Source organism: Grus americana, chromosome 1, assembly GCF_028858705.1.
Source record: "Grus americana isolate bGruAme1 chromosome 1, bGruAme1.mat, whole genome shotgun sequence".
Taxonomy (NCBI): Eukaryota; Metazoa; Chordata; class Aves; order Gruiformes; family Gruidae; genus Grus; species Grus americana.
This window is the reverse complement of record NC_072852.1, coordinates 132,034,515-132,050,159: the sequence shown is the minus strand read 5'-3', so window position 1 is coordinate 132,050,159 and position 15,645 is coordinate 132,034,515. Positions and strand designations below refer to the sequence as shown.

Genomic DNA, 15,645 nt, shown 5'->3' with positions numbered 1-15,645 from the left:
CACCTGACCTTGAAGTTCGGATAGTGCTGCTCACTGTCCTTTTAGGACTGTTCCTAAGAGGAAAAGGATTTAGGTGACTCTTTCTGAACAAAACCCTCTCCTACCTGAAAGAGAGGTACAAATGCAATCATGCCCTAAAAATGATGCGCAATAGGAGGGAAGACTCAAAGAAATGCACAGTACAAACAGTCTTCCACTGCTGGCTGGTGTGATTTGCAGGGGAAGAGGCCCCGTGAGATGTGGGAGGAACATGCTCAGGTCTGAAGCTGCTGATAAATATTTGACACATTGCTACTGACTTCCTATTAATGCTGCTGGGAAGGAACCGCACTGCGGGAGACTGAAGCTTGCAAGCCTATGCATACTGCTGTTGCATGATGGATCTGCTGGGCAAATCTCACGCCCAGCAGTTACCTTACTGCTTTGCAGCTATGTTTTCAGTAGTAATCCATACAAATTTCTGTAGGGGCTGGTGATATGCTACAAAAACTGTGGCCTTTTTAAAGGCCTAGTTAAACAACAGAAAAAAAGTTCTGCAAATGAGAGTCATTTGAGAAGAAGAAATAAGCGTGAACCCTAGCAAGTTATATGTAAAGTTGTTATACAGCAAGCCACAAAGATTTTTAAGGACCAACTTTCTAAGAGCATAAGAACTAATAATAAAACCTTTTTTCAAATACACTGAAAGAGGAGAGTCTCTAAGGCATAAAAATAAGATAGTTCTTTGCATTGGAAGAGTTTGGGAAGTTCTTATCCTGGAGCTTTTTCTTATGGGAGGTAAATCCCAGGAAGTGTTTCAAATTCAGTGTCAATAGAAGGTAACTTAGAAGAAATTCATAAAATGGACTGTGAAAATATAAAGACCAGATAATATTCTCTCAGGTATTTCAAAGGAACTTAGACAAGAAATTGCCAAACAAACAGCTTTGATGTATAGCTTATCACTTATAGTGGCCTTAGCTCAGGAAGAATAGGTGTGGCAAGTGTAAAATCCTTTTTTTTCCCAAAAGATAATCCAGAAGGATCTGCACAAAAAGTCATTCTAGCCCCTATATGAAGGAAACTGGTCATGACCACAACATGAATGAATAAGAGTAAGTTCTTTCCCAATGCTATTAACTGGAAGTTGTCATGGGACAAGAAAGAAGGTCCTTTCATAAATTAATGACTAATTAGAGATAAGAAAAGGAGGTAGGAACAAATTACTTGTTATCAAAATATTTGGAGGGGTGTGTTACGAGGATCTGTGCTGGTCACTGTATTAGCAGATGATCTGAAAAAGAGGACGTTCTGTTCTGAACAAAAGAGCAGATAGATATACACTTGGTCCAGGAGGACAGGTCCCTCTGCTACTGATTGCTGGAAGGTAGAAAGATACACTAGTAGAAGAATTACCTCACAGATAGGTGCCTGACACATCTACTACTGATCACTGCCGGAAATAAGAGAATGAACCAGATAGGCTCTTCATCTGCTTGAGTGCTCCTGCTCTTCAGTGAGAAAACTAGATTTTAGTGTGTAGAAGGCCCATCTATTTTTGCTTTTGGTAAATGAGTTTACTAAGAAGGAGAATTTGAGAAATGAGGATTTTAAAATGCATAATAGAAATTGTTTCTGGAAAGCAGCTTCTACATTAACTGGAAAATACTTGGTTCCAAAGTTGATTCCAAAAATTAAGACTATTCAGTTTGGAAATGGAAATGTACTGTGTGACGTTATCAGCATAACCACAGCAACTCCAAACTTCATTAGTCACTGAAGGCTTTGTGAAAGTTGAGAAAAAGCAACATCAATGCCTTGAACCATGGATTCTGAAAAGGAGCTATCATCAGGTACTTGCAGAACTGGAGGAGAACATGGAGGCCCTGATCACTTCTGAACTTCAGGGAGACGCTTTTGCTTTCCGTGTTCAGAGCACAGGGAGGTCTCTGATACATTGCTGATGGAAGGATTACAAATTCTTCTGTCTCTGTAGTCTGCACCACTGACATAAGCATCAAACAAGAAATCACTGCAATCTCCATACAAGTTCATGCAATCTTCATACACAGGCAAGCTGTTAGTGTTTTTAACTCGACTACTCAATTACTTGAAAGAAAAGGTCTTTCTTCACTAAAAGTGAAAATTAATAGAGAGCAGAAACTAGATGATTTAGAAAATTATTAGATTTAGGAGAATACAGCAAAATTTGCATATGTGGTAGATTGTAACAAATTTTGCTGCTCTTTAGTGCAAGGATCCTTATATTTGCTATTGCTTCGTTTCATTTTCATTACTAAACTACTGATAACTTGAATGGCCAACAATTCTGTTAATATCTGCAAAGGAGAAATAAGTAGATATATCAAGATAAAATGTGCTGCAAAGAGCAGAGTTAAGTACGGTACATATAATTTATCTTATTATTATACAAATTTACTCCTGATGTTCTCTTTACATGAGAGTGAAGTATTATTTACTCCTGATGTTCTCTACATGACTTCTATTTATTTATTTCCTCTTTTTCCGTAATTTAAAGTATCTTAGATTAACAACCATGCATTTTGTTAATAATTTCTCAATCCTAGTTTGGATCATTTTTCAATTTTCTTTGCATTTTCTCATCAATTTCCCCTCAATTATAGGTACTTAGCAAGGACAACAGGTACATGTCATTGCCTTTAGATTCTAAAAAGGTACTTAAGTACACTTATATAATCTAAGCAGCATGAATGCTATCTTTTTAATTATCGTTATTGGAACACAAAAAAACACTTTCTGAAAGGCTCTGTTTGTTTTAATGAGCTTTAGAGCAGTCAATAAATATGTGCTGAAAATAGATACAAATAATGATCAAAGTATGCTAGCATACTTCTGTTGAAGAAAAAGTTTTATTTCATTATAGCACTAAAATATTGGCCCTTGAATTTGTTAAGGATAGAAGGGAACTGCTCATTAGACATTTGGTGTATTTAATTTTCTTTCCAAGTCTAAATATATATGCCTCTAGAATATATCAAAAAAGTAACATTTGTGAGTTGTGAACAGTAATGAAAGGGAGATTTACAGTGAACTGTGTCAAATACAAGCAATACACTTATGAGGTGTAAGCTTGAATAGATGTATTGGATAATTAACCGCTGTTGATATTATCTCTGTAAGTTTATACCCATGCTCCTTCCAAGTCATTTGTGCTTGTACTGCAGTTCTCTAGTGAAAGTCAAGAGGCCTCTTTACAGAGCAGCTTCATTACATGTTACAGGAAGAAGATATAATCTGAAACACAATTTTAAAATTACGTTCGAATTAGCATCCATAGAGAAAACCACAGATGAGAGCTCATATTAGCCAATAAATGTCATCTTTATGGAAAGCAGCATGCAGATAGTGATGCCGGCAGCTTGCTGATGCTGTGAGTTGCAAGGGAGAACTCTTATCTTGCCAGGAGCCAGGGAAGTGCTGGCAAACAGCACACGGAGCTGCGGCCGGGGGAGGATGAGGGGACTTGTGCGTTGGGGGCACTTTCTCCTCCCTTAAGAACTAGGCTAATTGGAAGGTTATTGATGAAGTAGTTTTGAGTGCGCCATTAGTTTCCAGGAGGTTAATGAACATAACAGATTTGGACTGAACACTTTCTGAGCCCTGTTATTAAGTAAGCTTTAAGTGTTCTTAAGTGAGCCCTCATTTTCAATTTTCCCTATTTACTAATGACCAGTATTCTCTTTTATTTGATTATGGTCACAGGTGAGATGATGCATGATCCTTACATCCATTCTTTATTTCTTCTTCCTATAATTATCTATAAATGTATAAAATAGGAGAATTTGTTCTTTTTTCTTCAACAAGCCCCCCCCCCCCCCCCCCCCCCCCGGGAATCTAGTGAGTTTTTTCCTTTAGAAAATAAAGTTTCTTGTAAAAACAGGTGTTTTCAGAGGTTTCCTAGTCCCTTAGTATTCCACAGCATTCCTTGGCTCTTCACACACCATCTCATGTTTCTCCTCACGTTGCCCCACTGAGGTTGGGAAATGCTGGCTTCTCTCTTTTTCATGAGCAGCAAAGAGCCTCTTGTCAAGTGAAGCAGAAACTGAGCCAAGAATCGAACCAGAGGCTGCCTAGTCCTCTGCTTTCAGACCATCGCTTCTCTTTGTCTGTTAATGAATTTATTCACTACTCCTCAGAAAGTTAAGCTTCGTATTCACAGTTACTGTGCCTTACACAATTTATATTTTCTATCCTTACACAATTTATGTTTTCTATCCTCTTGGTCCACAGGATAAAACTTGAAGTGTAGGATTCGGGTCCAAGTTATGACAGAGAGTTTGATCCTAATCATGTAAGCGTAGGTGCTCAGAGCTGTCTGGGATGCTCTATAGCATCCGATATGTGTCCTCATGTCTGCCATATCCGAGAGAGAACTTGCAGGAGAACCTTGCCCGTCAAGACTGGCACCCAGAGCCCAAGTAGGACATGTAGAATCATCTCAAAAGGCACTGGGAAGAGGTTCAGTTGTCCAAACAGAAGTCTGTGGAACCGGTTTAAATAAATGTAGGCACTTCGTGCTGTTTTCAGATAACTAACCAATACCTTAATCATCTTCATGTTTAATTCCTTATGTGAATTAAATATCCTTTGTTTACTGACCAGCAGTTAATCTTCTGCTTATATCTTATCCTTTTAAAACTCTCCACCTGAATTCATTCAATGACTCTTGAAAAACAAGTTACAACTTTTAAACACATCTGAGAATTGCCACAACATCAGTCAGCAGAGCACCCTGTATATCACACAGTTTAGCACAGCTGTCTCCCTTATCCACTATTTACATACTGGATTCACTAGCCTGTCAGAAGTTGCTTTAAAAAAACCAACTAATAATTGGAAATTGTAAATGCACTGACTTGGAATAAGGCTTTACTAGGTCTTTTCTTGCTCAGTTAAAAATTTCATTCGATATAACTGAGTAATGCACTTGAACTATATAATTTGAATTCATATTTAGATTTGAACTCCAAATTTCCTTATGATTTGGTGAGCCACCTCATGTGTTTTTAGTTTACTTCATCCATTATTAATCTGCATCATTTCAGTGAAATATCAGATGAAATGTGATTGCTTGTGTCTCCTCAGTGAAGTAACAATATTACACTGAGTCTCAGGGCGTTCATCTGCAAAATGTGTATAATAATACCATAAAGGTATTAGCTGGTAAATGGATTCATTAATGGAAGTAAAGCCCCTGTAAAAGTGAGGAAAAAAAATATTTAAAGTTTCAAATTTGAAATACATTCTAACAAGCTTCATAGCACCTTGCTGCGGAGAGAGGCTGAAAATTGATATAATGGATAAAATTAATCTAGAAGCCTTCAATTAAGTTAAAAGCAGTCCTGCACAGGTAAAGAGTGCTGTCAGAGCTTCAAGATGATCAGCATAAATTTAGAGTGAAATATTTGAAGGAAGACAGATGTACTCCACTGCGTGAAATGCCCCTGGTGTTCCAGAGCAGTAAGGTAAGAGGAAAGTTCAGCAACGAGTCACTGTTGACACAGGGGTTAGGAAAGCCAAAGCCTACCTGGAGGTGGAGCTGGCGAGGGATGTGAAGGGCACCAAGAAACATTTCTGCAAGTGTACCAGCAGCAGCAAGTCCAGGGAAAACGTGGTCCAATGCTGAATGGGGCAGGGGACCTAGTGACAAATGAAATGGAAAAGGCTGAGGTAGTCAATGCCTTCATTGCCTCAGTCTTTACTGGTAAGACTGGCTTTCAGGAATCCCAGGCCCTTGAGACCAGAGGGGAAGCCTGGAGCAAGGAGACTTATCCTCAGTGGAGGAGGAGAAGGTTAGAGAATATTTAAACAGACCTGGGCAGACACAAGTCCATGGGCTCTGACAGGGTGCACCTACAAGTGCTTGAGTGCTGAAGGAGCTGGCTGATGCCTTTGTGAGGCTACTCTTGATTATCTTTGAAAGGTTGTGCTGATTGGGGGAGGTTCCTGAGGACTGGAAGAAAGCAAATGTCACTCCTATCTTCAAGAAGGAAGATCCAGGGAACTACAAGCTGGTGAGCCTCACATCAGTCCCTGTTTACATGATGGAGTAAATCCTGGAAACAGTTTCCTTGATCAGCCTTCTATGATGAGACGACTAGCTTGGTGGATGAGGGGAAAGCCATGAATGTGATTCATCTTGACTTTAGCAAGATTTTGAGCACTGTCTCCCATAACATTCTCAAATACAAACTGCTGAAGAATGGGCTAGACAAGTGCATATTGAGGTGGACTGAAAACTGGTTGAACTGCTGGGCTAAAAGAGCTGTGGTTAGAACTGCTGGGCTCTAAAGTGTTGTGGTCAGTGGCACAAAGTCCATCTGGAGGATGGTCTAGCCTGGCTGTCCCACCTTGCCACCTGTAAGATGCATGGATGTAGGATATCACTGCTGCTCTGTGTCAGCTTGAACGCTGCTGTCCCCAGACCTCCAGTGCGCTTGTGGCATGTGACACCAGTGCCCATCTCAGAATGATGCTGCAGTCCTGTGATTGCTCCAGTAGTAGGTAGGTTGTAAGAAGGTAGGCAAGCCTGATTCTGCAAGTCCAGGTCCTACATATGGCAGATGGGTTTGTGTGGGGTCTGTAATAAGACAACACAGTTTTCTTTCCGTGTGCTGTTGGTGAGTAACGACCTTGCTGAGCCTGCACTGGTAATGCAGTGTACACATACACTTTACTGAGAGGCTTTCATCTCATATCCCTCTTTTGGGGCTGTGTTGAGGGAGAAAGCATGAAAAGATGCACTACGGGCTAAATTTATGGTGAAGTGTTAACTTAAAGTACCTTCCCACTGCCTGCATCCATTCCTTAAGATGTGAAACTCTCTGAAGTCTGGCTGACTTACTCCTGCGGATCAGTGCTTTGCTTGCTTGAACTCCAGTGGCATGTAAATAATCCCGTTAGTATTTATTGCTTCTACAGCCTACTATGAGCTCTTTGAGTTTTGTCATTAATTCTTTTAGGTACAATATGCCAAGCAAGCAAGAAACAGGCTTCACAAGGGAATTGCCTAAATCGAGGGATTCAAACAACACAAAATAAGAAACTGTCAGGTGATCTTTCTCCTGTTACAATTTCAAGGAGATTCTAGGTCTAGGACTTTGTTATCCTTGTTCCCTGCAAGGACGATCTGGTTGATGCTTGCCTGAGGGAGACATTGCATACAGAGGGATGCCCTGTGTTGCCAACTCCGAATCTGTTCCTTGTACTGCTGCAGTAGTGGACAAGCACCCTCCTTCATTTAGTGCTACTAATCTCTGGAGAACAGGACACTTTTGCTTTACTAGCTGCCCAAGAATCACTTTCAAAACTACGTATTTTTTTTTCTTAAAAAAGAAAAAAAAAATCCTATTGTGGGTAATACATTCTGGTTCCCTGAGGTTTTTTTTAAATGTATCTTACCTTCTGGTGGCTTCTGACACTGCTTTAGCCTGAAAATACCTCCTAAGCTTCCTCTAGTGCAATCAAGATACAAAGGTGTTTCACACAGCTGCCCAGACACAGAAACCACTCCATCAGCAAGCTCTATGCTCAGGCATGTCTTACCTAAAATGGATCCTGACTTTGAGTAAAATAATTATCCACCTGTTGTATGGACTCAGGATTGGAGCTTCTTCCCGTGCATTCACGTGACTTGTTTAGTGAAAACTTTATCTCATGGCTTAACTCATATCTGACTGCGTTTCAGACTGTGTGTCCTATGAAGACACCGTCAGGTTATGTTTCTTAGATGGATGAGCCTCAGTGAAGGTTTGCACCTAGTGTACCTAGTTTAATGTATATTACATCCACCTGGCACACAGACAAGTGCAAATTCACCACACAAGTCTATAACTGGACAAAATAATTGCAGCTCCTTACAAGATCTTGATAGCCTCTTGGTGCAGTGACAGGCACACAGGATTGTGTGACCCCTAAACGTGATTAGTGGGGTGACTGTGCTACCTTGGTGCATACCATCTTCAGTATGGGCTCATTTCTTCATTTTCGCCACCGTTCCTCTCATCTGCTGTTGGGGGGAGAGGATGATTCGGGGTTAGCAGATCCTAATGATTCCTTCATTAAATGATCTCTTTAGCATGTCCAAAATCCTTTCCTGAGGTGCAATATTTGGAAGGAACCAGGCAATGTAATTCAGACTACATTTCCAGCTCTTAACACCAGCTCTGAACTTACTGTACTAATAAGCAGTTTTCATCAGGTTGCGTGAGTGTACCATTGCTGTGAGATGTTTTAAAACGTACATAGTAAATACTAAATACTCTTCAGTGCACGCTGGGAGGCAAGGAGTTAGATCAGGAAAACTTTGTCCTTGACATTGGTACAATTGTGTTTTGTAGCACTGGAAAAGCAAATGACAACATGCTTGAAACAACAAAGCAGCATCTGGAGAAGTAAAAGAAAAAAAACCACACTCAGAAAATAAGTTTGAAACCCACACTTTTTCTAAGCTAATTGCAAATAGGCGGTCAAGGCAGCAAGGGAGGAGCAGCAGAAAAAAGCAGATGGGCAGGCCAGGAGGACATGCCACTTGCCACATAATTTGACACGAATTACACTCAGCATATTGTCTTTAAAGACTTTGTAAGGAAAGGACACAAATCTTGCCTGACAATTTATCTCAGATATAAAGAAATCCTTGTCCTATTTATCAACAAAAATCTGTAGAGGGTCAGAATCAAATGAGTGTGGGGTTTTTTTTTTTTTTATCTGGGTGGCCAGGTGATTTCTTGAAGAGAGACCGAAGCAGAGGTTCCTGGGAAAGCAAGCGAATCACCAGAGGAACTTGGTTCCTCATTGACAAGGTTATGTCCATGTCAGGTAACCTTCAAAGTAGGTGTATGCCTGTACTTTATACATGGGAATTCCTGACATGAGACATCATATTCCACATTTGGGGCTGGAAGGACTGCAATTTTCACCAGAATTTGAAAACTTTGACCATAGGTGTCTTTTATTTAGCAGTCCTTTGGGCGGTTAAACTTTGACCATGTTCAGCTCTGCTGTCTTCAGAATCGTGGCACTGAAATGTCATCTGGGAATTAGAAATAGACCTATGACTTTGGATTTGAGGAACATTTTGGTTTCTATGTGCAACATCAGGGGATCATCGCTAGATTGTCTCCATTTACAGGTTTTTGGTGACTAGTTAGTCTGCCAGAAGCAGCCAGGTAATTCCTGTAGCTAGACTGACTCTACAGCCTTAATAGTCTACAGGTCTCCTTTACCAAAGTGCTTAAGTATGTTCATTTACCTTTGATTTTCATAGACTATATAGAATTAGGCTTACATTTTACCACTTCCATATGTCTTGCTGCACTGAAGCCTGACTAAGCTAGCAGTTTCGTAATTCTTGTTGCATTTTGCCTATATATTCTCTATTGATCTGTCAACATCTGAGGGCAATGCAATAGTTTTCTTCTTTTTCACAGGAAACACTAGGTGTTTATTCACAGGAACACATGCACTGACACACGCAGACATGCGTGTAGCCACAGAAGAAAATAAAGTTCTTGCAGTGCGGCATCTTGTTGCCATTGTGGTCCTGAAGGAGGGAGGATCTCTGTTTCTTCTCAAAGATCCTCTCTACCGCATTCTGAAACTACCACCTGAGGGAAAGCTCCTCTCGCAAAACCTTCTGAAACTAAACAGAAAAGGTCACAAAATCCAAGTCCTTGGGCCTTGTGACTGTTGTTCAGCTGTGTTGAACTAAGGACCTCACTACCACTGGTTTTGCTGTTGCAGGATTCCCAGCAGGAGAACTGCAAAAGCCTTTCTTTTGGGGAACGGAGTATCCTAGGTAAGTACTGCACCAGGGAAGCTCTTACACCTGGAAATGAGGAATAACAGGGAAAGGTATTGGAAATACAGACAGACAGAGAAGAGGGCATGGCAGAGAAGGCTACACCGCTGAAGATGACCAACAGGTAGTGCACAGGAGTACTGAATTGTCCTTCTGTAGGGAAAGCTTGGCCCTTGGATTGCATGTTCTTCCCTGCTACGTCCTGCTTTTACTCTTGAAAAACCAGACTTTGAAAACTGCTGCTTTGTGCAATAACTTTTCTTACCCTTGGGAGCCGTATGTGTTGCTGTTGTCTTAAACTGATGACTGATTTCTCACAGGAATTGCTAATTAAGTGCACCTGAGTGGAAGTGTTTCAATGCTATAGCATGCAGATGCAGCAGTGTGCACATGGCAGGTATTAAAAGGAATTGTAAATCAGGTAACTAACACTTCCTGAACAGAAGTGAATACCCTGAGAAGCCATTTATTATCAGTTTATTGTTCACTTTCTGCTAATATCTAAGATTAACAGTCGGCCTGTGCCTGTGCCTGTTGAGGTAGATGAGAATATCTCCCTGTGCATAAGTGATTGCCTGAGCAGGCCCATGTGCTACTATAGCTGAGGAAGAGTAATTATAGGTCACATATATTTAATTTTGAAAAATTACTGCTTTTGTGCAATTCAATAACTTTCTATTTTAGGGCAGGATAAGACCATGAAAAGTTTCTGACAGTTTCTGAAAGTTATTTTGCAGTTATGTAAAGCCAGTTACTGGTGAAACATATCCTTAATAAATCTTTGTTTAAAAAAAAAAAAAAAAAAACAAACTTTTGAAACATTTGGGGTTTGCCAACTTCCAATCTGTATGTGTCCTTGTAAACAGGAAATTTGGCAATATATGTAGAGAGACACAATCAATTTAGGAACAAATGAATTTGCATTCAAAGATAATTCTTATGAGCCAGGTGACTTTCTAAGTGGTAACTGGGGAGAGAAGAAAGTCCTTTTTTTGTTAAGGTGAACTTATTTTCTGCTGTGGTTATTGTAGACTTGTTTCCAGCTTTGCTTTCTGAAGAGATTTCTCTGTAACCTGGCCTTCTGTCACAGCGATAAAATTGTGGTTCTTTCAAAGAATTATACTTTGCTCATTTCTCTTCTTTAAAGGTTACCTTAGCTTAAATTGGTTTTGCTTGAGTACGTATCAAAATGAAATTTAGTAAACAAATGTAGCTGTTTTATAGCAGACAACAGATTGCTTTTGTCCTTGAAATAGTCTGGATCTGTTTTCTGTCTGCTTAAAAGAAACAGTATATGGCACTGGAACAGAAAAATCGTCAAAAAGTCATCAGCACTTTCTGGAAAAAATGATTTAGCAAATATTTAACATTTAGTGGCATTTTAGTGTCCAGTTCCAGCATAACCACCATAAAACAGCTGCTCCTATTTGCATAAAGGAAAGCTAAGTTATCCCTTTACATCTCGGTACATGAAACAGAACACCATTCAGCTGCCCCCTTTGATAGTTACGAGTCTTCGTATGCCAGACATATTGAAATAGGGACTTCGAACCACCTGAGTTGGTAGCTTCCTCACAGTTCTCTGAGCCTCCCCAGTCCCACAAAGTTCCCCTCTAATATGGTACCTGTTGGGTTGCACCTAACGCCCTCCACCTCTGTCCAGCTCTGCCTCGGAAGTGAAGAGCATGAACAGAGCTGGGAGCGTTTCTGGCAAAAATGTTGTTGAGCTGGACAAAATGCTAAAGGGGATTCAAAGGCCAAACTTCACCCCATCTTTTGGAGCTGGGGAAAGCCCTAGGAGTGCTGGGGCACCAGCCTGTTCTTTGTCCCTGCCGCTCACGGTGACCAAGAACTTTAGAGGAAAAATCAGATGCATTTAGTAATAGGGCTTTTATTGGTTCTTCTTGACCTCTTTAGATGTTTTGTGCCATTCTTTTTATACTTCTCCAGCTGCAAAAGATCCTGCATAACCACTTTACTTCAGATGTGGAAGACAAGTCTAATATAGTACATTTAGTATGGATAATTATCACTGTGTGCTACACAAGATTACAAATTTGTCACACGAAAGGATGATATTTCCACTGCTGAAATATATAATTTTAACCAGCATTTTTTAGTGAAGGTTTGCAATAGTACTTGGGGGAAAAAACCAGTAGGGAAGATTTTATCACATGCAAATTACCTTTCAGGAAAGAAAAAAAATAAAGTGAAGAATTGTCATGGGAGCAGGGGGAATTAAATGATATAATACTTTTGGGGCATGACTGAGATGAGCAATTAGTGTGCTATGGATCATTAGGTCCAATAATAACATGTTACTTCAAAACCCTCTTCCTTTCTCCTATTTCAATAGAATGTGTTAGAAATACTATAAGCTACTTTGAAGTATGGCATCTCAATAACTGAAATAATTAAAATCACAAAGAACAATTTCACAAATGAAAGATGCGTTTAGCAGATCACTTTCCCCCCATGATATCCACTGCATTTGATATAAAAAAGCCCTGAACCTTTCCCTCTTTCATCCCTATTTCTCCCAGATGCATGTTTATTTGGCTACAAGGAGGAAAATATAACTAATTATCAATCAGGAATACAAAATATTTCTTTCTATTCTGTTTCTCTGGTGCGCTAGATCTGACTGTAGATCATGTCCTGTTCCTGGGCAGGTGCAAGGAAATTGTATGACCTCTCTTTAAAAACAGATCTCAGAAGGGAGATCTGTTTAATGCTTTACAAACTAGAGTCAGTCATCTGCAAGTCTGTTTGTTGCATGCCAGCGAAGAACGATTGGAGCTGGCATTACGGAAGCCTACCGCAGCCTTTGATATATTCTTTTTTTCATGATGACGCTAAGAGAATAATTTCTCCTATAACTTGGTCCTGTTCACAGTTAGAATATACACAATGCAGTCAGCTGAAGGAGACATTTTGGAGTGCCAATGATGCTAACAACAGATTTGGTTAGATGGGTGAACCATCACAACGCTTGTTAAAGTTTTATATTAAAGATTGTTTTGAAACAAGCAGGAGTTTAACACTCAGATTTTCAACAGCTTTAAGTCAAAATTGTACGGTCATGATTTTTAGTCCCATTCCCCACCCCACCACCAGTTTAAATAAATAATGATCTTTCCTGAGATAGAAATCTGTTTGATTCTTCTGTCTTCTGTCCCTTGATGCTCATGAGTGTGGACGCTTTCTGAGGAAACTGCTTCTTTGTGTTACAGGTCATTAAGCTATGGTGCCATAGGAGTAATTGTTGGCCATGAGTTTACTCATGGATTTGATAGCAACGGTGAGTATTTTTCTGTATGTTGATAAGGTTTTTTTTTTCCCCCTAACAGAGTTGACAGATTAGAAAGCTGAGTTGTATATGCTTTAGCTTTTTTATTGTTTTGTTTTTTTTAACAATGCTGAATTGTGTGAAAAAAAATTATGAAGTTGTAATTTTTTATTTATTTACATACAATCTTACTTGTCTGAACCAGATTTTATCTGGTAAGGAATATCACAAGTTTGACTATTTCTGTTTGTTTTGAATGGAAATTAAATCAACAACAGATTCAGAAAATCGTGGTTGGAGGGTAGGGGGTGGGAAGGGCAAAGAGATAACTTCTGATTGATAAAAATGTCTTCCAAGAAAACTTTTCATTTCAGTTTTTGACTTTTTTCAATAGACAATTATAGACAAATATTAAAATACAATACTGGAATAAAAGTGGAACAGAAAACGTATTGGGGGCGGGGGGGGGGGAAGAGAAAAACCATCAAACTAACTGTCCTGAAAAACTGAGTGGGGCATTACCATCATCTAACTGGCTATCTCAGTAAAGTGCTTTTTAAAATTGAGCTCCAGAGAGAGAGGCGGGGATAGAGAGAAATATAAACCTCCTCCTTCAGGGAGCAATTCTGGTTGTCCGACTTGATATCCTGCTCTGACTCACTGTCTAGAGAAATCTCTTTCCACTGAAAATATAGGAAGCTTAAGGGAAAGCAGGCTTCTAGCTCACTGCATAACTAAAGTTAGGTAGCTTATGTTGCGTTACTTCAAATACCTTTTAAAAAATAAAAGGAAAACCTTGTATCCTGTTGGCAGTGCTCCGCAACATTTTGCATAGTTAAACACCCCTGAATGGGGAAATGTTTCTTCACAAACTCCCATCTGCCCTACCGCTTCCATATCATACGGGTTATGGTGTAGCAAGTACATCCATCTATTTGAGTGGATAGCTTGATTTGATAAACTTGGCTTCTGGAACCAGGGAAGCAAATCTTAGGTTCCTCGGTGACTGGCTGGAGACACGCCGAGGGTTAGATACCCTCCTACAAATGAGGTGGATCAGGCACCTGAGGCTGAATCTTCCACAAGCCATTGCAGTAACCATAAGTCTGGGGAATGGGATATACATATATATTCTCCTTGCTTCCATGAATAGGGTTCAAATGTTCTGGTTTTGCTCCAAGGCAAAAAATGGAAACTTCAGAAGTTCCCGTGAAATGGATTTTTCTTCTGGTCAAGCGTATAATTAATTAATAATAAATTAGTTATCATCAGGTTTGCAGAGTCAAAGACATATGGGCTGAGGATGAAAAATACTTGCAATTATACTTACAAGAAAGCTCATATGCCTCTTACACTATGTAATTATAAAATGTACTATAGAACTCATTAGTCATTACTATTTTTTTCTGAAAATGGAAATTATGACAATAAATAGAATGTCAGCTTTTCACCATTGACTTGAGTGGGGTCAAGATTTTGCTCGCTGATCTTACCCATTTTGTACACATACTTGTGTGAATACATTCACCTCTCATTTCTGCACTGGTGATAGATTCCAAAACTGGAAAAGTATGGGATTTTCTCCTACAAAAAAAAAAAAAAAAAAATTGTTTTCTTTCTTTCTTTCTTTTTTGAGGTCGGAAATATGACAAAAATGGAAATTTAGACCCTTGGTGGACAACAGACTCTGAAGAAAAATTTAAAGAGAAAACAAAATGCATGATTGATCAATACAGCAATTACTACTGGAAAAGAGCTGGCTTACATGTATGTGAAACATCAGTGACTGAAAGCAGTGGTGCATTAGAAGTTTGTTTTGGGGTTTTTTTTTTAAGTTATCTTTTTATAAATCCCAATATATTGGGATATTAGGCTACCAACTTCATTTCTTACAACAAATCATTTTTTGAAGTGAATAATTGTGATAAAAATTGTCTGTCAGATTTGATTAGTCCAGTCAAACACCACTGCCCACACCCTGGTGACAGGGTTAAACCACTTCTTCCCATCACATTGTATTGGAATCGGAGAAAGAGGATGAAGCCACTCAGCAGGGCTGGTCTAATTACTATGAGCATGTTATGTGTCTTCTGAAGATGAGGTCCATAATGAAAACTGAGCAGCCACTCTTTTTAAAAAGAATATAATAGCATGTTTTATAGATTCCTTTAGCAATTCCACCTGTTATTTATTACAGCTATAAAATGGATGCATAAACCCTACTTTATTTCAGATTCAACTCTTGCTATTTCTTCCACGTGTGCATGCAGACCCAATTTGTATCTCAAATGAAGGGAGTATGATAGCAGTAGCTCATAGAAAAGGATTGAGAAAGGAAGTGCAAGGGAATGGTTTCTGTTGCATCATCTATCATCAGAGCTATGGGCTTCCCTGAAAATGTGCACATTATGTAAGTGTCCAAAATGAAGGATAAATTCCAGACCTTCAGAAATCAATAGCTAAAATTCCAGTAATGTTGGCTGGGACATGATTTTAATCTTAATTTTCAGGATAAAACACATACCCTACCCCC

At 39.4% G+C, this 15,645-nt stretch overlaps 1 protein-coding gene across 1 annotated transcript in view; it reads left to right on the top strand.

Moving 5' to 3' along the window:
- The window catches only part of PHEX (phosphate regulating endopeptidase X-linked), a 110,220-nt gene that overhangs the window by 82,142 nt on the left and 12,433 nt on the right, over window positions 1-15,645 (top strand). The window contains exons 16-18 of the mRNA XM_054804785.1: window positions 9,766-9,820; window positions 13,057-13,124; window positions 14,749-14,879. Coding sequence (XP_054660760.1) covers window positions 9,766-9,820; window positions 13,057-13,124; window positions 14,749-14,879 — 254 coding nt within the window. The remainder of the gene's footprint in view (window positions 1-9,765; window positions 9,821-13,056; window positions 13,125-14,748; window positions 14,880-15,645) is intronic.